This window comes from Schistocerca nitens, chromosome 1 (assembly GCF_023898315.1).
Source record: "Schistocerca nitens isolate TAMUIC-IGC-003100 chromosome 1, iqSchNite1.1, whole genome shotgun sequence".
Classification (NCBI taxonomy): Eukaryota; Metazoa; Arthropoda; class Insecta; order Orthoptera; family Acrididae; genus Schistocerca; species Schistocerca nitens.
In genome coordinates, this window is record NC_064614.1 from 105,079,543 (window position 1) to 105,106,355 (window position 26,813).

Here is a 26,813-nt window from a genome sequence, read left to right on the forward strand (position 1 = left end):
ATTTCAATCACCAACTTTCTCTTCCGAATGCGAAAATATTTTGTTGACACCCACCTAAGTAGGGAGAAATTATCATCATAATAAAATAAGAGAAATCAGAGCTCGAACGAAAAGATTTAGGTGTCCCTTTTTCCATTCGAGAGTGGAATGGTAGAGAAGTAGTATAAAAATGGTTCGATGAACCCTCTGCCAGACACTTAAGTGTAAATTGCAGAGTAACCATGTAGATGGAGATTTAGGTGTAGATGTAAGTGTGGAAGTAAGGAATTGTATCCCGCTACTAACATAAATGAACTCACCGGTTTAACCACTGCGACAGCTCGTGCGGTGGAAGTTTCAGCAGCGCCGGAAACTACGCTACTAGCCATTAAAATTGCTACACCACGAAGATGACGTGCTACAGACGCGAAGTTTAACCAACAGGAAGAAGATGCTGTGATCTGCAAATGATTAGCTTTTCAGAGCATTCGCACAAGGTTGGCGCCGGTGGCCACACCTACAACGTGCTGACATGAGGAAAGTTTCCAACCGACTACTCATACATAAACAGCAGCTGACCGGCGTTGCCTCGTGAAACGTTGTTTTCATGCCTCGTGTTTTCATGCCTCGTGTAAGGAGGAGAAATGCGTATCATCGCGTTTCCGACTTTGGTAAAGGTCGGTTTGTAGCCTATCGCGATTGCGGTTTATCGTATCAAGACATTGCTGCTCGCGTTCGTCGAGATCCAATGACTGTTAGCAGAATATGGGATCGGTGGGTTCAGTAGGGCAATACGGAACGTCATGCTGGATCCCAACGGCCTCGTATCACTAGCGGTCGAGATGACAGGCATCTTATCCGCATGGCTGTAACGGCTCGTGCAGCAACGTCTCGATCCCTGAGTCAACAGATGGGGACGTTTGCAAGACAACAACCATCTGCACGAACAGTTCGACGACGTTTGCAGCAGCATGGACTATCAGCTCGGAGACCGTGGCTGCGGTTACCCTTGACGCTGCATCACAGCCAGGAGCGCCTGCGATGGTGTACTCAACGACGAACCTGGGTGCACAAATGGCAAAACGTCATTTTTTCGGATGAATTCAGGTTCTGTTTACAGCATCATGATGGTCGCATCCGTGTTTGGCGACATCCCGGTGAACGCACATTGGAAGCGTGTATTCGTCATCGCCATACTGGCGTATCACCAGGCGTGATGTTATGGGGTGCCATTGGTTACACGTCTCGGTCACCTCTTGTTCGCATTGAGGGCACTTCGAACAATGGACGTTAGATTTCAGATGTGTTACGACCCGTGGCTCTACCCTTCATTCGATCCTTGCGAAACCCTACATTTCAGCAGGATAATGGACGACCGGATGTTGCAGGTCCTGTACGGGCCTTTCTGGATACAGAAAATGTTCGACTGCTGGCCAGTACATTCTCCAGGTCTCTCAACAATTTAAAACGTCTGGTCAATGGTGGCCGAGCAACTGGTTCGTCACAATACGCCATTCACTACTCTTGATGAAATGTGGTATCGTGTTGAAGCTGCACGGGCAGCTGTACCTGTACACGCCATCGAAGCTCTGTTTGACTCAATGCCCAAGCGTATCAAGGCCGTTATTACGGCCAGAGGTGGTTGTTCTGGGTACCGATTTCTCTGGATCTATGCACCCAAACTGCGTGAAAATGTAATCACATGCCAGTTCTAGTATAATGTATTTGTCCAATGAATAGCCGTTTATAATCTGCTTTTCTTCTTGGTGTAGCAATTTTAATGGCCAGTAGTGTAGATTGGTGTAAGCTCCGCCGTGGTTGTTGCTTGCTTGCAGGTGACAAAGTGTATAGCAGCGGAAGCGGCGCGACTTTGCCAGGAGCTGTTACGTAAAAGGAATGGGCCCTCAGCCTTGAGGCGGGGCGGATGATAATGGATCCTGCGGCTCCACAAACAGCTGCCGACTCGCCGTGTGGCGCGCGCCACTATGTCTGGCCCGCACTTGGTCGCGCCATCGTGTCTACAGAGAACAGTCGACACGGCTGGGCTCTGCGAAGGCGGCGCTGTCCGCGTTTCTCTGCACGTATCGCTGGTCCAGATCTCCGGCCTGCGTCTGCCCATTGCCGTTACCCGCCTCGAGTGTACCCTGAAGCCGGCGCTACACTCGGCGCCTAGAGGGAGAGAGTCTAGGAAAATTTCACTGTCCTCCAGAACCGAGAGTTGAACAATGGTTGGGAACAGTGCCGACGAGAGTGTGCGGTGCGTGAGAATTGTCTCTGAGCAGAACTCTAAACAGTCTCTTGTGTTGAGCTCCGCAGTACGCACCCTCCCACGAGTGCTAGTCCCAGTTCCCCAGGTACATAAACGTTTTGTCAGTTGGGCGGGAAACGGTCTGAGATCCCACTGTTCAGTGCGGGAAAGCGTTGTCGTTGAATGACTGTTGGGGGGGGGGGGGGGGGAGATTAGGGTAGACACTATTTCTGTTTGGTAGGACGAGTGGTAGCTTGCTTTAAATGCGGATAAATGTTTGTTGATGCAGATGAGTAGGGGAAACGTTCTTGTAATGAAGCTGCACTTATTTTCAGTCTGTTGATAGCTATTTAATTATCTCTTGACATTCGTAGTAGTCGAGCAGAATCACATGAAGTTTCACTGTCACATATGTGGTGTTTCTAGTTGTGGTCTTCAGTCGGAAGACTGGTTTGATGCAGCTCTCCGTGTTAGCCTTATCCTGGCAAGCCTCTTCGGCTCCGAATAACTACTGCAACCTACATCGATTTGAACCTGTTTACTGTACTCCTCTCTTGGTCTGCCTCTGCAATTTTTACTTTCTCCCCCCCCCCCCCCACACACACACACAAACGCAAACGCACTTCCCTTCGCTCCGATACTAATTATTTGACGATTCCTTCATGTCTCAGAATGTGTCCTATTAACCGATCCCTTCCTTTAGTCGCCTTCTGCCACAAACTTATTTTCTCCCCAGTTCGCCGCGCTGGGTAGCCGTGCGGTCTGACGGCGCTTAGCCAGGATTCGCGCGCCTATCCCCGTCGGAGGTTCGAGTCCTCCCTCGGGCATTGTTGTGTGTGTTGTCCTTAGCGTTAAGTTAGATTAAGTAGTGTGTAAGCCTAGGGATCGATGACCTTAGCAGTTTGGTCCCATAGGAACTTACCTCCAATTAACCCCAGTTCTGTTTAGTGTCTCCTCATTAGTCACGCGATCTACTTATCTAATGATCAGAATGAGATGGGTAGATCGGTTATACTGACATTACGAGGAGTCAGTGTACGCCGCGCGGGATTAGCCGAGTGGTCTGAGGCGCTGCAGTCATGGACTGTGCGGCTGGTCCCGGCGGAGGTTCGAGTCCTCCCTCGGGCATGGGTGTGTGTGTTTGTCCTTAGGATAATTTAGGTTAAGTAGTGTGTAAGCTTAGGGACTGATGATCTTAGCAGTTAAGTCCCATAAGATTTCACACACATTTGAACATTTGAAGTCAGTGTACTCGTAATTGTGTCAGAGTCTAACTTGTTTCACGACATTTTGAAAATAGTATCCACATTCGTTCCTAAAATTTTTCATACGGGTCCTGATAACCTCGCCGTCGGGCGCCCATAAACCAGGAACACACACGTACACACACGTACACATACACACACACACACACACACACACACACACACACACACACACACACACACATACAGTCACAACAGTATGACAGTGAAGCTGTTTGTTTTTATGTATATTCCTTTAAATTTTGAGAGTAGCACGGATAAACCACGTGGAGCAAAAAATTATTTATAAGTTGTACAGAAACCAGTCTGCATTATAAGAGCCGAAGAACATGAAATGGGAGTTGTAATTGAGAAGGGAGTGAGATAAAGTTGTAGCATACCTCCCTATGTTATTTTATCTGTGCAATGAGCTGTTAAGGAAACGAAAGAAATGGATTTAAAGTTTATGGAGAAGAAGGAAAAACTTAGTGGTTTGTCTACGACATTCCAATTCTGTCAGAGAAACCTAAGGGCTTGGAATGGCAGCTGAACGGAATGTGTGATATATTGGAAAGAGACTGTAAGGTGGGCACCAATAAACGTAGAGGTCTTTTCTGCGGTGTCCGTCGTTGCACCGCTTTCCAATGACTACACGTCATGAGCCTTCACTAAACGCTAATTTGTCACCTGGCTGGATACAAAACAACTCTCCAACAGCTCACCGTACTCCTACCTCTGGTGTTCAATACAGGTCTGGGGTGTGTTTCCTTGTTTTACTGTTAGTGGATTGTTTTTCTGTGGTGGAGACTGCAACAAGCCCAGCATTCCCCTACGCAGCTGTGAGACATTGCGTAAACACCACTCCAAGGTTGGCCTGTTTAACGAACGATTGTTCGAACGACACGTGTCCGAATGTCGTTTAACCGCGGTCCCATAGTCAAGCGTTCCGCGCGGTACACGAGATGAGCAGGTAACTGCATTAAAATACAGAGTGATTAAAAAAGAATACCACAACTTTAGGAATTTAAAACTCTGCAACGACAAAAGGCAGAGCTAAGCACTATCTGTCGGCGAATTAAGGGAGCTATAAAGTTTCATTTAGTTGTACATTTGTTCGCTTGAGGCGCTGTTGACTAGGCGTCAGCGTCAGTTGATGCTAAGATGGCGACCGCTCAACAGAAAGCTTTTTGTGTTATTGAGTACGGCAGAAGTGAATCGACGACAGTTGTTCAGCGAGCATTTCGAACGAAGTATGGTGTTAAACCTCCTGATAGGTGGTGTATTAAACGTTGGTATAAACAGTTTACAGAGAATGGGTGTTTGTGCAAAGGGAAAAGTTCTGGACGGCCGAGAACGAGTGATGAAAATGTAGCACGCATCCAGCAAGCATTTGTTCGCAGCGCAGGAAAATCGACTCGCAGAGCTAGCAGAGAGCTGCAAATTCCACAATCAACTGTATGGAGAGTCCTACGAAAAAGGTTAGTTATGAAACCTTATCGTCTGAAATTGGTTCAAGCACTGTCTGCAGCTGATAAGATTAAAAGAATCGATTTCTGTGATTTTATCCTTGCTCAAATGGAAACAGTTGAATCTTTCGTTTCAAAGATTGTGTTTAGTGATGAAGCAACTTTCCACACTAACGGGAAAGTCAACCGTCACAATGTCTGTATATGGGGCACTGAGAATCCGCGGGAAAAAACTCAGTATGAACGTGACTCGCCTAAGGTGAACGTTTTCTGTGCCATTTCAGCCAATAAAGTTTTTGGTCCCTTTTTCTTCGAAGGTGCTACTGTAACTGGACTACAGTATCTGGAGATGTTAGAGAATTGGCTGTTCCCTCAGCTCGAACAAGAAGCACAACAATTCATATTTCAGCAGGATGGAGCGCCACCACATTGGCACTTATCTGTCCGTAACTACCTGAACGTCAACTACCCGAGGCGATGGATCGGCCGCCAGGCAGCCTGTGACAGAGCACTTCATCACTGGCCTCCAAGAAGCCCTGATCTTACCCCCTGCAATTTTCTCTTATGGGGGTATGTTAAGGATATGGTGTTTCGGCCACCTCTCCCAGCCACCATTGATGATTTGAAACGAGAAATAACAGCAGCTATCCAAACTGTTACGCCTGATATGCTACAGAGAGTGTGGAACGAGTTGGAGTATCGGGTTGATATTGCTCGTGTGTCTGGAGGGGGCCATATTGAACATCTCTGAACTTGTTTTTGAGTGAAAAAAAACCTTTTTAAATACTCTTTGTAATGATGTATAACAGAAGTTTATATTATGTTTCTTTCATTAAATACACATTTGTAAAGTTGTGGTATTCTTTTTGAATCACCCTGTATGTAAAGAAGAGAATAGGGCAGAGTGCAGAGTAGTTTGCAGTAATAAACAGATGTCGATGACGCTCTGTTACACCTCGCCCCTTTCTCACCTACTCCCAAGAAGGCAAATGAGAACTATATCGCTACCTCAGTATGGCACCTGTCCTTCCTTCTTTCAGTTTGATCTTGTGTCAGAATTCTTTATCGAGAGCTTTATTTCAACGATGAAGTAAACTTGTTAGGAAGGGGTTTCGAAGCAAGGGAGTCGAGACGTTGCTTTCAAGTGGAGCTTAGTTGTCATGCGACTCAGGCGCCTCTTCCGACAGTGAAGACTGAGCGATGGCGCCATCTGCCTAGTGACGCATGTCCGGGACGTCACAGCAATTACTGGTACGCGGAGAGTCGGCTGTTGGATGCTTGCTTCGCGTCAACAACTGGTCGACACCTCCTCCGAGGCCGGTGGGGCAACTGTGACCTCTGCGTACGTCACGCAGGGAACAACAAACAGCACAAAAAAAAGTGCCTCTGCACGTCGGAATCATTTGCAGAACGTCATATTCTGAGTCATAGATACCCTTCGACAGTACTGGCTTATATCACATCCGATACTGCCAAGAAAGGGGGAAAGATCAGAGACACTATCAGTCGTCTACTCACATAAAATAAAGCAATTACTTTACGGCAGAATTACTGCGTCATTTATATTTCGCAAACCACCTTAAGGTGTGTGGCGGAGGGTAATTCTCCTCTGTCATGTTCTACATGAGCTCAAATTTCTCTTATTTTCCCTTAATACTCATTACACGAGATGTATGTGGGATGACGTAATGTGTTACATGTTGTATGATTCACCTTGTAGATGTACGCCTTTCTGAATTACAACAGTAAACTTTCTCGTGACACGCAATGCCTGACGTCTTGGTACTGTAATTGGCGTTTCGTAAGCATCTCTATTAAGCTCTCAGGGTCGCTAAAACGATCCACTGAGGGAATGCACCGCTTTTTTTTTTTTTTGATATTTTCTGTCCCAACTGCTAATACTACCGAATGAGGTGCAAGACTGAAATGTAAAACGCAAGAATCGGCCGGAAATAGAGTTTTCTAAGCTACTTCATTTGTGGGTGAATTTAGATTTCCATACGATTCTTCCTGTTAGTCTCAATTTGGCATTCACTTTTCTTATGACTTGTTTTATGTGCTTTTTCCTCATCAAATACCTCTCGATGATACTTTCAGATGATCAAACAATGGTGGGTCTCTTCATGCGGTATGTTACATTAATTTATGTTGAGGCTCAACTGCCGGTCCCTACACAAAGGAACGATTCTCTCCATCTCTTACTGCCTTTCACAATAAATTCATGGTTCTGTGACTTGCCCGTATTTTCTTATTATCGAAAGTGCGATTGTGTATCGTATCAGGCAAAATGTGAGATGGATTGAGGAGTTCTTGGTTGGGATTATGCAGCATATTATCTCGGATGGATAGTCAATCGACAGATGCAGAAGTAACTTCACGTATGCCCCAGTTACCTTCGCTGTCCGTGTTGTATATTACTGACCTTGTAGATGATATTAATAGCAGTCTCGTACTTTTCGCAAATGATGCAGTTATCTATAAGGAAAGTACTGTCTCAAAAATACTGCGCCTGTCTTGATAAGATTACAAAGTGGTGCAAAGATTGGCAACTTGCTTTAAACGTTCAGAAACGTAAAATTGGGACATCACAAAACGGAACAAAATGTAGTGCCCTATGATGACGATACCAACCAGTCACAATTGATATCTGTCAACTCAAAATACCAGGGAGTAACAATTTCTTGGAATGTGGAATGCAACGGTCATATAGCTTCAGTGTAGGTAAAACACGTGACATACTTCGATTCACTGGTATAATAATGGGTAAATGCAATCAGTCTACAAAGGAGAGTGCATATGAAGTACCTGTACGACACATACTAGAATGGGTTGATGCTGGAGAAACTAAACTGGTAGACTCTTGAAGGTAGATGAAAATTATTGCGAGGTAGGTTCCTTACACAATTTCAACGACAAACTTTACATGATGGTTCTGAGAATATGCTACAACCCCCTAACTATCTGCAATATTGTCATATGATGACATGTTGGAGACCGTGGCTGTTTTTGAAGACAAATGTTGACGGTGCTAAGACAGCAACCAGCCACAAATTTACTTTGAGTTCCTTTATTCAAAGGAAACCGTTACCGGTTTCGAATCGTTGCGATTCATCATCAGACGGTTTACACGCTTTCTTTCTACATTTGGTGTGTTTTTATAGATTGATTGTCCTAAAATATAAATAAAACATAATTACAAACACGCCACACACAGATGGTTGCGTTGCAGATTTTCGTTGCATGTGACTTACGTGAAACGTCGGTTTCGAGTGTTTGTTTCCATAATGTTCATCCAATCGATGTAAATGCATTCGCACTGCATCCTCGTTGTTGCACACGTAATAGTTCTCACTGTACACTTTAGATTTGTCGCTGAGATCATTCCAACCACGCACCACATGTTTTGGTGCATACAAAGAGCTTACAAACATATGGGTGTCACAGATGCTATAATATATCGTAACATTTGACGATGATGTCCTATGTTTGGAAAGAATCATATATCGTTCTTTCCGCACCCCGTACGTGAATGGAACGGGAAGAAGCGGTAATAACTGGTGCAGTGGGAGGCACTCTCTGCCATCCACTTCACAGTTGTTTGTAGAGTGTGGATATAGATGCAGATGCGCACGAGCCTTCCGACGTTATCCAACACAGATCATTTATGATTGCGATGTAATGAAACGATACCTGTACACTTTGGCGGGTTGTAGAAGGTTTCGTGACAATGAGTTTGGAATAGAAACTAGATCTGGAAACGTTACACAGTGACATAATGACTCTACAGAGCGTTGCAGTTAAAGCGGTCATCGCCTGGCCCCAGCCCACTTCTTCGGCAGAAAAAGTGATTTTTTACGCTCTGTACTGTTTATGCAAAAACACAGCTATTTTTTTTACCCAAACGTGTTTCAGCACCTCTGTGTCATCACCAGTGGGTTTTGTTAATTGAAAACGTGATTTTACATTATATGGTTTTGCAGGATCATCTGTGTGGTTCGATTCCCGGCCGGTTTGGGGATTTTTCTCTGCCCGGGGACTGGGTGTTTGTGTTGTCATTTCGTCATTATCATCATCATTATCATTCATGGCCGTGGCTAATTTGGACTGTGTAAAAACTGGACTGTGAGAAAACTGGGACTTTGTACGGGCGCTGATGACCGCGCAGTTGAGCGCCCCACAAACCAAACATCATCGTCATCATCATCTGTGTGGTGTCCTGCAAAACCATATAACGTAAAATCACGTTTTCAATAAACAAAACCCACTGATGATGGCACACAGGTGCCGAAACATATTTGGGTAAAAATAAAAAACAGTGTTTTTGCATACAGGCGGATCTAGTATCCTACAATTTAACCACAAACACGGAAAGAAAGACAAGAGCTGCAGAGCCAAAAGATGAACTCTATACCGTTGTTATGACAAGCGTTTACGCGTTCAGCGTCTTCTAACACCATAAATGTCGTTAGGTGCACTGTGGGAAATTTCACTTGTGAACAGTCGGCGTCTAGAGAACTCAGAACGGCGTAGCATTTTACACATACACAAACGATCGTCACAACGGAAAGTAATTTCTCATGATAAATAATCGTAGGTCCGCTTACGAATGGAACTTTAAGTTTTAATCCCGCACTTATCTCAATATAAAAGTCACACTCGAGATGTTTCATGACGTGACGCTAATACTACTCGTTATACTAGCACTGTAACATTGTAATGACAGTCTTCTAGCATCACACTAAAGGCTAAGGGCGAAGGACACTTTAAAACTCTGGCAGATGAGGCATTAACGCGATGGTTCTCGGCCCTATGGACCTACGTTTATTAGGAACATTTGCTTCTTTCATTGTCCTCTGCTCGTCCCTTGTTTTGTACCTGTAACAGTCAAAATACCGTGTATTTATAAACTGTTATTTGGTTCCCGTAACTTCGGCGCCTTGTAGAGACGTTGGATGACGTTTCAGACATGTATTTCTGTCCTCAGTTTGTTCGTCAAGACACCCTCTACAACCACTCGAACTGTCGGTATAGTTTTCTTACACCCTGGGTGTCGAACAGTAATGGCCCTCTATCACTCCCTTGGCATATTCCCGAAATTACGTTAATTGTGAGTCGAGACAGCAGTGAAACAATTAAAGGTAGAATATCACTTTAGTTGGAAGAAGACTTATTAAGAAATAGCCTACATCCGTTTAGAAGGAACCATCCTTAAACTCGGCTCAACCAAAGAACAGAATATACCGAAATCGACGTTCGTGTGGCACGGCTCGGGTTTGAACTCAACTGCTTCTGAATACCAGCCGTCTGACATATCGCGGTTTTCTGTTTCTTACAGGTCAAAAATATACCACTAATGTGGGTGTGACCGCTCTGAATCAGGTTTTTTCACAATCTGCGGCAGCTTAGCTCAGTTCTTGCGAAATCGAGCAACTTCTTGCAATCTTGTGAGTCATCACTGAGGAATGTCATGCTCCAGACGTTATAAATTCAATCGATCGTTCATGTACTGTACATATAAATGAAACCAGAGAGGATAAATTCTCTTGTGAGACGCAGTAAAGGATGCTACTCACGGGGCTCCGGAGCAAGCACTTTGACCTCATGCCGCTTACTTATGGATGTCACCAACTGACTACCTCGACCCGTCGTGTAAGGGAGGAACGCTTTTCAAACCTCTGCCTGGGCGTCTTGATTTAGGGCTTACGTGGTTCGAGTAGTTAACTGAAGATGAATGCCCCAACTGACGCCATTCTTCATCCACTTCCAAGTGAGCTAGTGTTCCGTCTTTAAATTTCAAGAAAGACATTACTCCACCAGGCTACATTTTAAACTATTTTATTTGCTCTAATAGTTTCGGGCGCTGCCCATATATGGTAACAGACGTGAATAGATAGCCCTCGTTTCCTCAAAGAATCATTTGCCATACATGTTTGTGCACAGCACGGTCGTCAAAGGCCATCTTGTAACGTTTACTACAAATCACACTATATACACTTGTTCAGTACCTGACATATAACCAACATATGTAAGTGACATAATTTAAAACACAGTCTGGTGGTACCGAGCGAGGTGGCGCAGTGGTTAGCACACTGGACTCGCATTCGGGAGGACGACGGTTCAATCCCGTCTCCGGTCATCCTGATTTAGGTTTTCCGTGATTTCCCTAAATCGCTTCAGGCAAATGCCGGGATGGTTCCTTTGAAAGGGCACGGCCGATTTCCTTCCCCATCCTTCCCTCACCCGAGCTTGCGCTCCGTCTCTAATGACCTCGTTGTCGACGGGACGTTAAACACTAATTTCCTCCTCCACAGTCTGGTGGAGTTATGTGCTTCTTCAACTTTATTTAAATTGTGAAATCCACCCAGAGGATATCGTCCAGTCTTTAATAACATCAACAGCGAAGGGGCATTTTGGCGGCTTGCTTGGCAATGTCGTTCGATGTTGTATATTTCTTCAATAAGCTTCTCAGTTTGTCGTATGGGTCTAAATGGACACAAATACTCGCTTAGATGGGCTTCAACCACCACAAGATTGCACAGCCGATTGTGCAATTTAGCACTGGATACTGCTGTGTCGATAGCATCTCCTCCCAGAGCTGTGCACGAACTGCTAAAACCCCCAGAAGATATGGAACACAGCTTGCATAGAAGATTGCAGAGTCGCCTAGTATTCAGGGGCAACTGTGTTATGGCTAGCCTTCAACAGAGGGCGCACAAAGCAAGACCTGTTCTCAAGTGGACATCACTCCAGCAAACGCAGATGTAAGCAAATGTACGGTTCCTGTCAGTCAGTATTTGCACAGCGCCAACAGTGCATCAGGATAGTATCAACATTCATCCTTTATCACTGCTATGAAGAGGCAAACTGGATAATCTAAAAGTGATGGTAGTTGTCGTTCCTGGATTCAGGACTAGACCAAAGACACATTAGTGCAAGTGAACTTTAAACTGTTAGCATGTGCAATCATCATACTGAAGTAAAGTAAGGTATAGTTTCCATTAATAAATTATTATAAATCTGTGTTACCATAATTTTTGCCACAGTTTTACTTAATCTTATTTGGCACTGTGCAAGCAAGCCAACTCCTAGCAGCAATTACTTTCAGTGATAGGGGGTTCTCTTCATGTTACATATTTATGTTTGAGACCAACAGTATTCACCGCAGACTTTACAAAGTGATGGTAGTATAAGACAATAAAACTGACTTTCTTTCAGTTAAGACTGTTTGCTCTGTAACTACACGAAAGATTCCAACAGACTGAACAATAAAATAAGACACAAAGGAATTACAGACATTGGCTGCGAGAGTGCACTGGTTGAAATCAATGGGGAAAGTTGAAAATTTGTGACAGACTGGGGTACGAACGTGGGTCTCCTGCACAGTTGGCACATGTTCTGACCATTAAGCCATCCATATACAGTGGTCATTGCAACTGCACAGGTTACCCTAGCACGCCTCCCATCAGACCCAAAATCTCGACTTATCCACACCCTATTATTGTAGGGCTCCTTGCCCATTATCCTAATTATTCGCGGCATTTCAGTGGAACCGCAGTGAAAATCCGATGAAGCTTTGCACAGATCTGTTGGATAGTGTCTCTAGTATGCTAATGGATCGCGTCACGTCGCTCTTTTCTGTTCTGAGCGCACAGTGAATACATAAAGATGCCTACAACAATAGTGTCTTCCGCCAAGTCAGAGGGCCTGGTGAGAGATTTCGCCTGTAGTCATGCAGCCCACTTAACATTACTGTCATGCATTTCCTTCTACATGACAATATCGGCCACACATTTCAGGGGCAATGAAGATGCTCTTACAGCGTTTTCGATGGAAAGTGTTTGATCACCTACCATACAGCCTGCACTTGGCTCTCACTGATTTCCATCTCTGCTCAGATGAACCGTTGGCTGTAAAGACAACATTCTGGCAGAGACAACAAGCAGAAGACTAGCATAGAGAATTGGCGGAAAGCGCAGGCGGCTGCCTTCTATGACAAGGGCATTGGAAAGCTGGTACAACTTTACGACAGATGTCGAGGTCTGAGCGGCGACTATATGGAGTAGTAACTGGAAGCTGTAGCAAGTTATTACAAGAAACACAGTTTTGATTTTTACAGTGATTTTCATTTAGCGACCGATCGGACCTTACTTTCCGAATGGTCCTCGTATATGGACATATAGCCGAAAATGCATGGTGACTATGCTACAGCATATTTATTCATTCATCATGCCTGTGCACTACATAACGACACCTGGTGTGTTCTCACGTTCTTTCAGTCATTGAAATCAACTCTCTCTCTACGTGTGTACGTGTCTATGTATCTGTGTGTTTGTTTGTGTTAGTACCCATAGCACCCTTAGAATAGGGTGGAAGGAGATGACAAAAACAACATAAATTTGTCATTGTTAGTGGAGAACCGTAGTTTTCGATATCGCAAGCCAATATGGTGAAGGTCTTCATATTTAAGCGTTCTTGAAACAGTGCATGTGTAACGCAGCAGAAACTTCTTGGACGAATTGAAAATGTGAGAAATCATTCTCCGATATCTTTGTGTGACGAGAAATTGGTTTCAATAGGTAACCAGGCAATCTCGTGTATTAACTAGTAAATACCGGAGTACGTGCAGCTTATGTGACGCGTCTTTTGTATTCCGCAAGGAAAACTCTTATTAGCGGCGTTCGTAACTTGACTCGAGCACATCGTTAATTACGTTGACTACCGGATTTATACAAAGAAACTAACTTATTATTGTGCGCTCGTTTCTGTGACACCTTCGTAGTTCAGTTGCCTTTCCCGTTGTCGGGCACTCTACCTGAAAGCGCTTCTTTGGTCTAAATAGCAAATGCAATTACGAGGTTGTTTACCCAAGTAGGAGTATTTTTCCGCCATGCAAATCAGCCTTTCTCCTGGCTTGTGTGGAAAAACACGGACTCGCCATGTTTAACGGATTGTGTTCTGAACACAATGATAACAGTTAATACACGGATACGCTTAGGTGTTTACTGGCGGATCCTCTTATCTTTCCGTGACGTCATGCTTTCGAGGCGATCTTTCAAGTCCCTGATATACTTGATATACTACTGCTCGTCTTTGTCCTTTATCCCACTAGCGCTCTGCGCCAAATGCGATACTATCAGCGAAATATCTCGACGCTTCTAGCTACACCGTTGTGGCTAATGAAGTATCCCTTAAAGAAAAACGGCACCTTTGTGTGTTGCGCAGCGTCCGTGGCGTACAACCATTACACTGAGTTATTACAAGGTATTGTTTACAAACAAGGGTGAGCTCATTAACGACAGGAAAGAACGCCGACAGCAGGTCATTAGGACAGCTAATTTGACATCACTTCCGTGTTGCCGCGTACAGAAATAATTAGAAGCGAGAGGAAAAAACAGTTTAATCGTGGAGAAAGTAGTTGATATAATGGAGTTCATTAACAAAATATCAAGGAAAATCTGCATCGGAGAAGGGATGTGCCTGTCTGGTATTCCGGGGTGACACCAATCAACAAGTTAGGAAGGAGTTGATAATGTGAAGTTGGTAGAACGATAAAAATTTTGAATAGACAGCTACGGAAGAAAAACTTTCATTTCATGACCATACAATCCTGTTATGACACAATGACTAATTAGTTCATTTCATTTTTAACTGATGGTTATGATAGAGTTTTGAGAGAGTTTTCTTGACGAATCACATCGCTGGTATGTTCCACAGGGTTCAGTTTTAGGTTCGCTGCTGTTTTTGTTGAATGCAAATGATCTTCCAATTGAAGCTACAAAGCTGAAATACTGTTCTTAGCTGTAGGTGTAAGCATAAAAAGGAAGTTCAAAGAGATGAGGCATCCAAAACGTACTATAAACTAAATTTTCACCAAAATCATTAATTAGTTTCCGGTAAATGTTTGTAACTTATGACAAAAAAAAACCGCGACTCATACAGCTGTCTACAAGGCAGGATAGAACATCACCAATAACGACAGAACATGGCAGAAAGGAAACTGTAAAAGTAAATGTAAGTTTCCTGGATGTGCATATTGATAAGCACTATAATTTTCAAGCCAAGTGTAGTTACAACACGCGTAATTTCAGCTGTTTTCTCTGTATATCATTGCCATTTTTAATTATGAAAGAATCAGAAAATTATCTTACTTCACTTATTTCCACTCTTTAATGTCATATGGGATAATATTCTGTGGCAATTCCGCACTTAAGTACGAAACATTCATAGCCAACTACTTAAAGAAAAGCCAGTTATGCTAACAACAGCTTCATAATACATGAAATTTGTTGTCAATAACCACTCACAGTTTGGAAACATTAGTAGTAATGACCAGTACAACAGTAGGAACAAAACAGCTATCACAAGGCATAACTTAAGCTTACTCTTGCACCGGAGAGAGAAAGGTATGCAGCTTCCTCGTGAAGCAAAACTACAGCGTTAAAATGAAATTTAATAATATCTGCTTAATAACTGCTCCTAGTCCTTAGATAGATTTCTGAATAAATAATATGAGCAACAACAACAATAAGAATAATATCTCTGTGTGACTAGGTTGCAATTACTAATTTTAAATGCACATTAAAATTATCGTGGTAGCCAATCATGTAGATAATCAGTATGTAGCTGCGTTTCACTGACACTGTGTTATTTATTGTATTTGCGAGGCTGTTAGACCTGTTCCACATTATACCGAAATTTCGCAGGTATAATCCATGGGGCACGGAATTAATCTAAATGAACTAAACTTATTTACTGTTCTCTTCACGAAACGTCCTCAGATATGGTTTAGTTAGCAATAAAACACAGCACCAGTTAAAAATTATGGAAACTTAGGGGAGAGATTTTTTACCTGGTGGACAGTGTACCTACTTAGTAACACATGATGCTTGCTGGTCGATATTTCAGTGTAGTGACTGGTTTCAGAATCACATGAGGAAATGCTCTACAAACAGCGACAAATATATTCCAGTATGTTTTAATGTTTTTGTTGTTGTGAGACATGAGACTGTTTTGTGCACCGTTTGTAAATATTACGAAGTCCTAAATATTTAAATACTTTGCATTATATTAAACCCATGTGGAACGTAATGTTAATTCTTTAGTAACAGAGTTTGATAGTGAGTAAAATTCTGTATATTTTCTAAACTAGTTACATAACATGTGGACGTCTACGCCACACTTCGTCGTCGGTCGTGTATCATCTCGTAATGTCAAATAAACGGTCATTTTTGCAAATGAAATGAGTTTCTTAATGGTTTAACAGTTTTTCCTGTCTTTAAATCGGAAATTTGTGTTGGTTGGCAATAACTTCTATTTCAGAATGTTTTTAAGTTGCAGTTGGTTTTTGAATAAACTTATTTTTAATTTGATTTCACCTACTGGTGTGTAGTAGAGTATTATTGTCGCACACAGAGTTAGAAAATAAAGCACTGACAATATTTTCTCGATTGCAACTCTTTGAAGTCATAGCAGAAAATTTGTTCCTAGGTATATGTTGAACCTTGGTCAGTTTTCCACCCTTGGAGAAACCCTACTTATCCAAAGTAGTTTTTGTAATTTCAGAAAAAGAGAGGTGCACACATAAAGGCTTTTGACTACTGTTGTCAAAGAAGTTACAATACCTGTAAATAACATTGGAGGAGATGTTACTTATCTAGACTGAGGCACAAACATATCGTAAGTGTCATTTTTGAGAGTGCATCTGTAATGCAGTTTAAAAGTTTAACAGTTGAACAGCAAATAAATATAAAGGGAGCAGGAAAATCATAATATTAAACTCGAAAAACCCCAATAAAATAAAATTAGAACTTGATAAGAGTAGTAAAGAATGGCTGAAGAGGTATTTCGTATGAAAACTGACACATAAACAGAGTAAAGGATAGAACTGACAGCTGCAACAACAGATGACAGGGTGTCCGAGGAAGAATGTTCAGTATTCAGGGATATGATATTAACTATCTTTCGAAGAAAACAAGTATAGTAAACATGGATTCTAAAGAGCTAAGAGGATTTCTTCATCTCTGATACTATGAAACAAGTCTCTTCTACTGCAAGCTCTTTGCTTTCCATGTTTTGGGAAGAGGTAGTATCAACCAAAAACAGAAAACATTGTCTAGTAAACATGGGCTCTGAGATGAAAACCTTAAGAGCTATGAGCACTTGTTCAGTATATCAAAACAAAATGCACCAAATGGCGAGATGGCACTGGACTTTCATAACAACAAAAACCATGAATATATTTAGTGTTAGTGAAAGTGCTGTGCTAAAATCTACCACACATGTGATGCATATAAGAAAGATAAAAAAAAAACTGACCACTGAAGATACTGTGAAATAAAGCGAAACACGTTTGGTCTTAATAAGACTTTTATTACAGTCGCAAAATAGTGTACTAACGTGCATAGCTCGTATAACTGCGACTGCGAAGAAAAAGAGGCCATAAAGAAGACAACATGTAGAAGAGATGTTTTTCACAGTAGCAAAGATGAAAAGCGCTTATCCCCATTAAGTATGTACTTTAGGGTCCATGTTTACTGGCTTTTTTTATTGTTTGGGTCCATACTACAACCTCTTAAAATATGGAAAGCAAGCAACTCGCAGTAGAAGAGATTTGTTTAACGGCATCGAAGATGAAGAAGTGCTAACAGCTCTTATGGAATGCATTTCAGAGACCATGTTTACTGCACTTTTTCCCTTCGAATGAACGTTCCTGTCATATCTTTGAATACTGACCATAATACAGGGAGTAACCAGGAAAAAACATTAACGTTAAACTCGAAAAACAGTTCCCGTACAACGATTTTAATTATATTAACAATCTCAATGAAATGGAATTAGTTCTTGACAAGAGTACTAAAGAAAGGCTTGAAGAGGTATTATAGAAAAAGAGTAAAATTGACAATTGTAATAACAGAATATATGGAGTACATAGGCAATCGATGTGGAATAAAAAATACAAGAAAATGCAGGAATAGAAAGGAATAGTGGTGGAAGTATTTGGCAAAAGGCGAAGATTAAGTGAATTATAGAATAGTGGAAGCGATGAGATGTGTTTGGTCATTTAACACCAAATCAGGACTTTGGGCCAGATGCTTGTTGATTTCCTGGGCGTCCAACAGGTTGGGTGTTTAGCCTTTCCTTACCCAGTGGAGGACACGTGGGACTGTGTCCGGCAGCTGTGGCCTTCACCTGGTACATGCCCAGCAAATGTGGAGGCATAATTCTGCAACCTCCAGCTACGTTCATATTTAGCCAAGCTAGTCGTCGTTTCGCTGCCTGACTGGCCAATATACACTACTGGCCATTAAAATTGCTACACCAAGAAGAAATGCAGATGATAAACGGGTATTCATTGGACTATTATACTAGAACTGACATGTGATTACATTTTTACGCAATTTGGGTGCATAGATCCTGAGAAATCAGTACCCAGAACAACCACTTCTGGCCGTAATAACGGCCTTGATACGCTTGGGCATTGAGTCAAACAGAGCTTGGATGGCGTGTACAGGTACAGCTGCCCATGCAGCTTCAACACGATACCACAGTTCATCAAGAGTAGTGGTTCAAATGGCTCTGAGCACTATGGGACTCAACTGCTGAGGTCATTAGTCCCCTAGAACTTAGAACTAGTTAAACCTAACTAACCTAAGGACATCACAAACATCCATGTCCGAGGCAGGATTCGAACCTGCGACCGTAGCGGTCTTGCGGTTCCAGACTGCAGCGCCTTTAACCGCACGGCCACTGCGGCCGGCCAAGAGTAGTGACTGGCGTATTGTGACGAGCCAGTTGCCCGGCCACCATTGACCAGACGTTTTCAATTGGTGAGAGATCTGGAGAATGTACTGGCCAGGGCAGCAGTCGAACATTTTTTAATCCAGAAATGCCCGTACAGGACCTGCAACATGCGGTCGTGCATTATCCTGCTGAAATGTAGGGTTTCGCAGGGATCGAATGAAGGGTAGAGCTACGGGTCATAACACATCTGAAATGTAACGTCCACTGTTCAAAGTGCCGTCAATGAGAACAAGAGGTGACCGAGACGTGTAACCAAAGGCACCCCATACCATCACGCCGGGTGATACGCCAGTATGGAGATGACGAATACACGCTTCCAATGTGCGTTCACCGCCATGTCGCCAAACACGGATGCGACCATCATGATGCTGTAAACAGAACCTGGATTCATCTGAAAAAATGACGTTTTACCATTCGTGCACCCAGGTTCGTCGTTGAGTACACCATCGCAGGCGCTCCTGTCTATGATGCAGCGTCAAGGGTAACCGCAGCCATGGTCTGCGAGCTGATAGTCCATGCTGCTGCAAACGTCGTCGAACTGTTCGTGCATATGGTTGCTGTCTTGCAAACGACTCCATCTGTTGCCTCAGGGATCGAGACGTGGCTGCACGATCCGTTACAGCCATGCGGATAAGATGCCTGTCATCTCGACTGCTAGTGATACGAGGCCGTTGGGATCCAGCACGGCTTTCCGTATTACCCTCCTGAACCCACCGATTCCTGCTAACAATCATTGGATCTCGACCAACGCGAGCAGCAATGACGCGATAAGATAAACCGCAATCGCGATAGGCTACAATCCGACCTTTATCAAAGTCGGAAACGCGATGGTACGCATTTCTCCTCCTTACACGAGGCATCACAACAACGTTTCACGAGGCAAGGCCGGTCAACTGCTGTTTGTGTATGAGAAATCGGTTGGAAATTTTCCTCATGTCAGCACGTTGTAGGTTTCGCCACCGGCGCCAACCTTGTGTGAATGCTCTGAAAAGCTAATCATTTGCATATCACAGTATCTTCTTCCTGTCGATTAAATTTCGCGTTGAAGGACGTCATCGACATGGTTTAGCAATTTTAATGGCCAGTGGTGTAAAACGTAGCACGATCAGGCCGGTTAATTGTTTACACCTCCTTGTTGGCTAGTAATTGGTTCTTATCTTTGCTATTGAAAATCACAAATAAACTCGACTGTGGTGTTCCTCAAATATTGTAACTTCTTTGACGACGACAGTCAGCTGAGGTGTGACGACGAACTTGTAGGCCGAAAACTAGGTAGCTAAATTAAATTAATTCTGCAGAACATACACAGTATTGGGTTTTTCATTTACAATTACGTTGTTCTACCGAGGAGCGGCAGAAGAATCGGCCATCATGATATACCGGTGTTATCGAATGGAGTTAAGTGACTTTACGGTTATCAGATCGGCAATGAAGCGCCGAGACAAAGGAGTGTCGGGCAATCACTCCGCGAAACGGGCCAAAGTGCAAAAGCGAGTAAACATTTTACTTATCTCTTTCAGTACTCATGGAATAGGGCGTTGTAGAAAAGGATTTAGTATGGTTCTAAATTAATCTGCAGGCGTATCATCGTAAGCTGCTGTGTTAGCTGAGGGTTAGACGTAAGACAACTTTCACTGTCGCTTTCGTTTCCGAGTAGCCTTCGCTGCTATGTGAGTCCTGTGTGCGACCTCCAAGCGTCGAGTTCCGGCAGTCAGTCACCTTGTCTGCGGATACACACCCGTCCTACCGGCTCACTTTCGCAGAAGGCCTCACCGGCGACAGGCCATCGGCCCGCTCTTTTCGCGCCGACATCTGCTGGTTCCGCGAACAGAAAGTAGAACTTCTGCACTCTTTAAGAATGGCAACGCGGGCCGATTACGTCAGACGGCGAAGTGGCACATTCACAAGACAGTGAGCAGCTGTTCGACATTCACCTAAAATCCCCATCAGAGTGAAAAACTCTCAGCACTAAAAGTAGCGCATTGTTGTACACAACATATGGGATCTTCCCGTGAGAGATACGAGGTCATTGCTCTGTCCTGCACCATATGATGAACTTAATCAGTGTGTAGTGAGTTAGATAGACCTTGGTGCTTTGCGCAAACCAGTGCTTATTAATGAAAGTAAGATCACATGGGCTATATAATGACATTTTTGACTGGACTGAGGATTTGTTAGTAGGGAGGTCGCAGAATGTTATCTTAGATGGTGAGTCATCGACAACACAGAAGTAACCCCAGGTGTTTCCCAAGGAAGTGTGTTAGGACCCTTGCTGTTCACGTTGTATACTAATAACCTTGCAGACAATATTCGTAGTAACATTTCGCAGATTATGCAATTATCTATAAAGCAGTTATGTATAATGAAGTACTGCCTCAAAAAATTCTCCACGAATACGCAATCAGATCTTGATAAAATTAGTCCAAAGATCGTCAACTCGCTTGAAACCTTCAGAGATGTCAAACTGCGTACTGCACAAGACCTAAAAACGTTGTGCTCTTTAACTGGAATGCCGATGACTCACGGTTGTAATCAGTCAGCTCATACAACTGGAGGGGGGGGGGGGTAATAGTTTATGGGGATCTGAAGTGGAACGGGCATATAGGTTCAATCGAAGGGAAAGTAGATGGCAGACTGAGAAAATGCAATCTCAAATGAGGCTGCTTATAAAACACTCATGCATCCCAACCTAGAATATGGTTCAAGTGTGTGAAAAACGTACCAAATAGGACCAGTGGGCGATACTGAAAGTGTACAAAGAATACGAATAACCACAGGTTTATTTTACCAATGGCAGAACGTAACGGAGATGCTATGACCAAAGATTGACAGATGCTCCACGATAGAGGTCAGCTATTCCATGACAGCGTACTGAGAAAGTTTCAAGGATCAGTACCGAGAAATCTAGGAATATATTGCAAGCCGTACACATGGTTCCGAAATTATTGGGAAAATCAGATTAGATTAATTAAAGCTGCCACAGAAGCATTTAAATAGTCATTCTTCCCAGGCTCCATAGGCTAATTGAACGTGAACAAATCTTAATACGTGCCACACTCCTACGCACTTCACAGTGGTTTGCCGAGATTAGGTATAGATGTCGACGAATCAGAATCCTCATCTCAAAAAGATTTAATCAGATTTGTTATGCTCTACATGTAAAGATGTCCCTGTGAAAAGATTGAACTACGAAATGAACTTAACTCGAAACTCATAGTAAGCGAAGTGGGTCAATTTAAACAAATGTGAACTACGTCATAGCTTTCGGGGGAATACATTGCCGAATTAACATTCGTTATAAATTAAACGTATGTCCCAGACTGGGATTCGAACAGCGTAATCAAGATGAAGGAGACTTGTAGCCTCTTGAACAGATAGTAAAATGTTAGAGCTGGCCTCTAATGCGTTGCCGGATAACTCAGTTGGCAGATCATTGCTTGCAAAGGCAGCGGTTTGGGATGGAACCAACTGCAGAGCGCTAACAAGTCGTATGACTGTCAATGCGAGTTGCAGTCTAAGCTTGGGATTTGCTAATTTATTTTTTAACTGATTCTTTAGACATACGGTAATATATAACTTTAATTACTACCGACCAAACTCGTAACTATGTCTTTCAGAGGATTTACTACTGCGCGGCTTTCTATATGTTTAAACATTTCAATGGACATTAAAATATGATTACTCTCTTTGTCGCAATTACATACAAACTATGGCAGGGCGCTACCGTAATTTACTAATGAATGAAAGTGCCACATCAACAGAAAACTTATCTACCGTAGGATTATACTTACCAAAACGTGCAATTTGCATGTTACGTAAAACATTTTTACGCCCTGAACTGAAAGGTATGTGCTCCACTACAGTTTGGACAAAAGCGGACAATGATTCCAGGTCTACACAACTCATAGCTATAGAGAGAAATTTGTTGTGGCCTTACTCAAGGAAACTTCCGGTATTCGACTCAAGAGATGTAGAGAAAGCACGGAAAACCTAGGTCAGTATGACAGCGATACTTCGACGCCCTCTCCACACATATTAAGTCAAATAACTTGGCCGCTTCGCCTCTTAGTGATTATCCTATGGGTAAAGTCATCTGCAACTCTCCTCTTCTGGCCATTTTTGTAGTTTATTCTTGATATATGTATACAATATGCACCAATAAACTCTTCAGAGAGAGAACATTCATTAGTAAATTACGGTAGCACCCTGTCATAGTTTGTGTGTAATTGCGACAAAGAGAGTGACCATATTTTAATGTTCATTGAAATGTTTACACGTATAGAAAGCGCCGCAATGATAAATCCGCTGAGAGACATAGTTACGAGATTTTTTTAAATACCTTGCAGTTTTCGTCGTTACAACGAAAAGTGCGTTAAGTATGACAGAATGTAGACAGGCCGCTGCTCCAATAGAGATCAATCTTGTACCAATACCTCTGCTTCGTATTCGCATTCTTTGGATACTTCAACCCGCATCCATTCTGTCACATTACATCCTAACTTAAACCGCTCTACAGTTCAGTTTTTCATCACAACCAGGATTTCAGGAGCGAGGGGTGAGGGCAGTGGATTACACTTTAGCCAGTAAATGAGTATATCCTATTTCTTGCTGGAACTGTAAAGGTAAGTTCAGATTAATAACAGGACGTACAGTAAACTTTCCTGCTCCCCACGAATATTCTTGAGACGTGTACTTACAGAGACAGCTTATTGTCCACAAGACGAGTAGGCGGTATCCCATGCTGCTTATACTCTCGGAGGACGTCTTTGTCGGAACGGTGATGGTAAGCCCTCGAACTGCCACAAACGGAACTGCTCTCTCTCTCGTTTCTGTCACTCGGCAACTGCAGGCAGTCGCTGGGTGGAGCACCCGCACACACAGACACCTGTATCGCGCCTCTGACGGAAAAGAATCACTGGGCGACAGCCGCGGCTATCTTCCCTATGTCCACTTGAGAGAAAAAAAAGGCGCGTGACGCAACACGAGTGACCACCCCACGGTATCGGTTATCAGTTGTGAGGAGAGGAGAGATTGCCTGATGTCTGTCGGCGCGTCGTCGTCGTAGGCGGCGGCGGAGCGCGTGTCCGCAGCGGGCAAGGTGCCGGGCGAGAATGAGCCCCGCGCGCTGGTTGGCGTACCTGCGGCCCACGCGAGGAGAGCGCCCGTGACGTCACAGCGCACCCCCCGTCTCTGCGCGGCCTCGCGGCTTCGCGGAAGGCAGCCGCAACCGCGTCGGCGCTGGGCGTTCGCTGCGCCCGACCGGTTGCCCTCCCACGTTTTATTCTCCCATTCGCGAACCATGCGGGTATCTGCATTTATGTTCAGACGGGGATTCACGTTTCGTATTGTCCGTCACAACTCCGCCGTGGAATATGATTCCGTCCGAAATGGGGGTGCGGCCTGCGATTCATTCACTTCCGAAGACTATAGGTTTACCGCATGGTCGCCTTTGTTCAAGAACCAAGTGTGTGGCGTCGTCCAGATACGTGTGACATCCCTAACGTACTGCTTTCTACTGGTCATTTTGTGAATTATGGGCGAGTGAAAGTTCTTGGTTATTGCTTTTGCTTTGATGCTGTCTGCCACGACTTCTTCTCGTGTGTCAACCACTGCACCTCAGTGTTCAAATACTGGCCACAGCCACATTTTTAGGAAAAAAAAAATGTGTGTGAAATCTTGTGGGACTTAACTGCTAAGGTCATCAGTCCCTAAGCTTACTCACTACTTAACCTAAATTATCCTAAGGACAAACACACACACCCATGCCCGAGGGAGGACTCGAAACTCCGACGGGACCAGCCGCGCAATTTTTAAGAGATTCTTTGGCTAAAGGATGAGTGGAACTGCAACTGGCAGTCAACACAATCAATCGGGTTGAAAGTTTTAATTTAGGAAATGCATGGAACTGGTCTGTATCTCTTACACGCTCTCATAGGCAATTTCTAAGTGTGCACTGGCAGACATTCGAAGCGGCATTCATCTACAGTGTTCGGAACATCCCGTTATAAACTTCTAAGACTTTTAGATATTTTGAACAGGAACCCATGTCCGGAAAAATACAGTTTCTGGTCTACGATGATATCAGTTCCGATGTTATCCACTTCTGCTTGAGGAAGCCGGCCGTGGTGGCCGTGCGGTTCTAGGCGCTCCAGTCCGGACCCGCGCTGCTGCTACGGTCGCAGGTTCGAATCCTGCCTCGGGCATGGGTGTGTGTGATGTCCTTAGGTTAGTTAGGTTTAAGTAGTTCTATGTTCTAGGGGACTGATGACCACAGCAGTTGAGTCCCATAGTGCTCAGAGCCATTGAACCATTTTTGCTTGAGGAACTGAATCAGGCGTGACGCAGTACAATTATTAGGTAAAACTTCGAAAAGAAACATAACGAAACATCCATTTATCACTTAAGGACATTCGTGTATATTAACACTGTAACATTACGTGTCTACATTATTTTTTATTGAGATTTTCTTCTCTACAATAATTTTTCTCCAACATAACAAATACCTGGAAATTATTACATCTGTTACATAAAATCTTAATTTATTTCCTCAGGATGTCCCTCCAGGTGTTTAGATCATATATCTTCCTCCGCGCCAAGTCTTCTCATTGTTAATTGTACATTTTGCAAAATGATTCAAATGGCTCTGAGCACTATGGTACTTAACATCTGAGGTCATCAGTCCCCTTGAACTTAGAACTACTTAAACCTAACTAACCTAAGGACATCACACACATCCATGCCCGAGGCAGGATTGGAACCAGGGACGGTAGCGGTCGCGCGGTTCAAGACTGAAGCGCCTAGAACCGCTCGGCCCACGTACATTTTGCAGCCAGGTATTCTGGCTTCCTTCTTCTCACGTGCCCGTACCATTCTAACTTCCTTCTATCCGTCACGTCATTTCTTACTTTCACTCTCTTTATTATTTCGTCGTTTCTTATTTTCTCTTTTCTAGAAATTATTGCTGATCTCCAGAAATCCATTTCTTACTACCTGCAGTTGTTTTACGTGTTTCAGATTAGTTGTCCATTCTCCACTCCATATGCTCTTTAGTATCGATTATATGTGATTCTTTTGGTTCGATTTCTTACACTTCTGCTCCATAAGATTGGGTTGAGCATTCCAGTGACCTTCCTTCCGCTGCTAATTTTTTTATTGATTTCTACCTCTGATTTTTCCTCCATCTCTAAAATGAATCCCAAATAACAAAGTACTACCTTCTTAATACTCTTCCCCTCTATGTATAATTCATGTCTACCATCAATTAGGTATTCTGTTCTCTGGCAATTAGTGTTCAATTATGTATGTAATTTGCATCCTGCCCGACTTATATTATAAGAACTTGAGCATCAGCAAGTAGGCGCTGATGTTAATAAACTCCATCTTTAATTTCTAGCGCCTTACCATTGCATTTACGAGACGACGTCTTAAAACTTATGTCTACATAGATTGTAAATAATATTGGTGATATGGGGCAGCCTTGTAACAGACCCTTGCTTGTTCTAAACTTCTGAGAAAGTGTGTTACCAATTTTCACATGACATGTTATGTTTATTTATTTCTTGTATTATTTTATTTATAGGACCCTTTATATTCGCCGTATGTAATACTCTCCAAAGTAGTTTTCTCCGTACAGTACCATATGGTTTTTCTAAATCTATGAAAATTAATCCTATGTTTTTCAATTTTTCCCTATGTTTCTCTAATTACATTATTTCGAAGCAAAAAAGAACGTAGCATACTGTTCGTACAGAGAAGTACTGATGCATTATAACAGCCGCTCAGTGTGATGATCACCAACGTTGTTCAAATGGGTCAAGTGGCTCTGAGCACTATGGGACTTAACTTCTGAGGTCATCAGTCCCCTAGAACTTAGAACTACTTAAACCTAACTAACCTAAGGACATCACACACATCCATGCCTGAGGCTGGATTCGAACCTGCGACCGTAGCGGTCGCGCCGTTCCAGACTGTAGCGCCTAGAACCGCTCGGCCACCCCGGCCGGCACCAACGTTGTTACGGACATTGTACCCACGAAGCATGTTCTGGTGCACACTCTCCAACCCACCTGGCGTCTG

General features: G+C 43.3%; 1 protein-coding gene across 2 annotated transcripts in view; it reads right to left on the reverse strand.

Annotated features, from left to right (window-relative positions):
• Window positions 1–23,830, reverse strand: part of LOC126241793 (uncharacterized) — a 210,954-nt gene extending 187,124 nt beyond the window's left edge. The window contains exon 1 of one of the 2 annotated variants that reach the window (XM_049948036.1): window positions 23,435–23,830. In XM_049948036.1, the coding sequence (XP_049803993.1) occupies window positions 23,435–23,477 (43 nt within the window). In that variant the 5' untranslated portion in view covers window positions 23,478–23,830. The remainder of the gene's footprint in view (window positions 1–23,434) is intronic. The other variant, XM_049948037.1, reaches the window with a different exon arrangement.
• Between the last annotated feature and the right edge of the window lie 2,983 nt (window positions 23,831–26,813).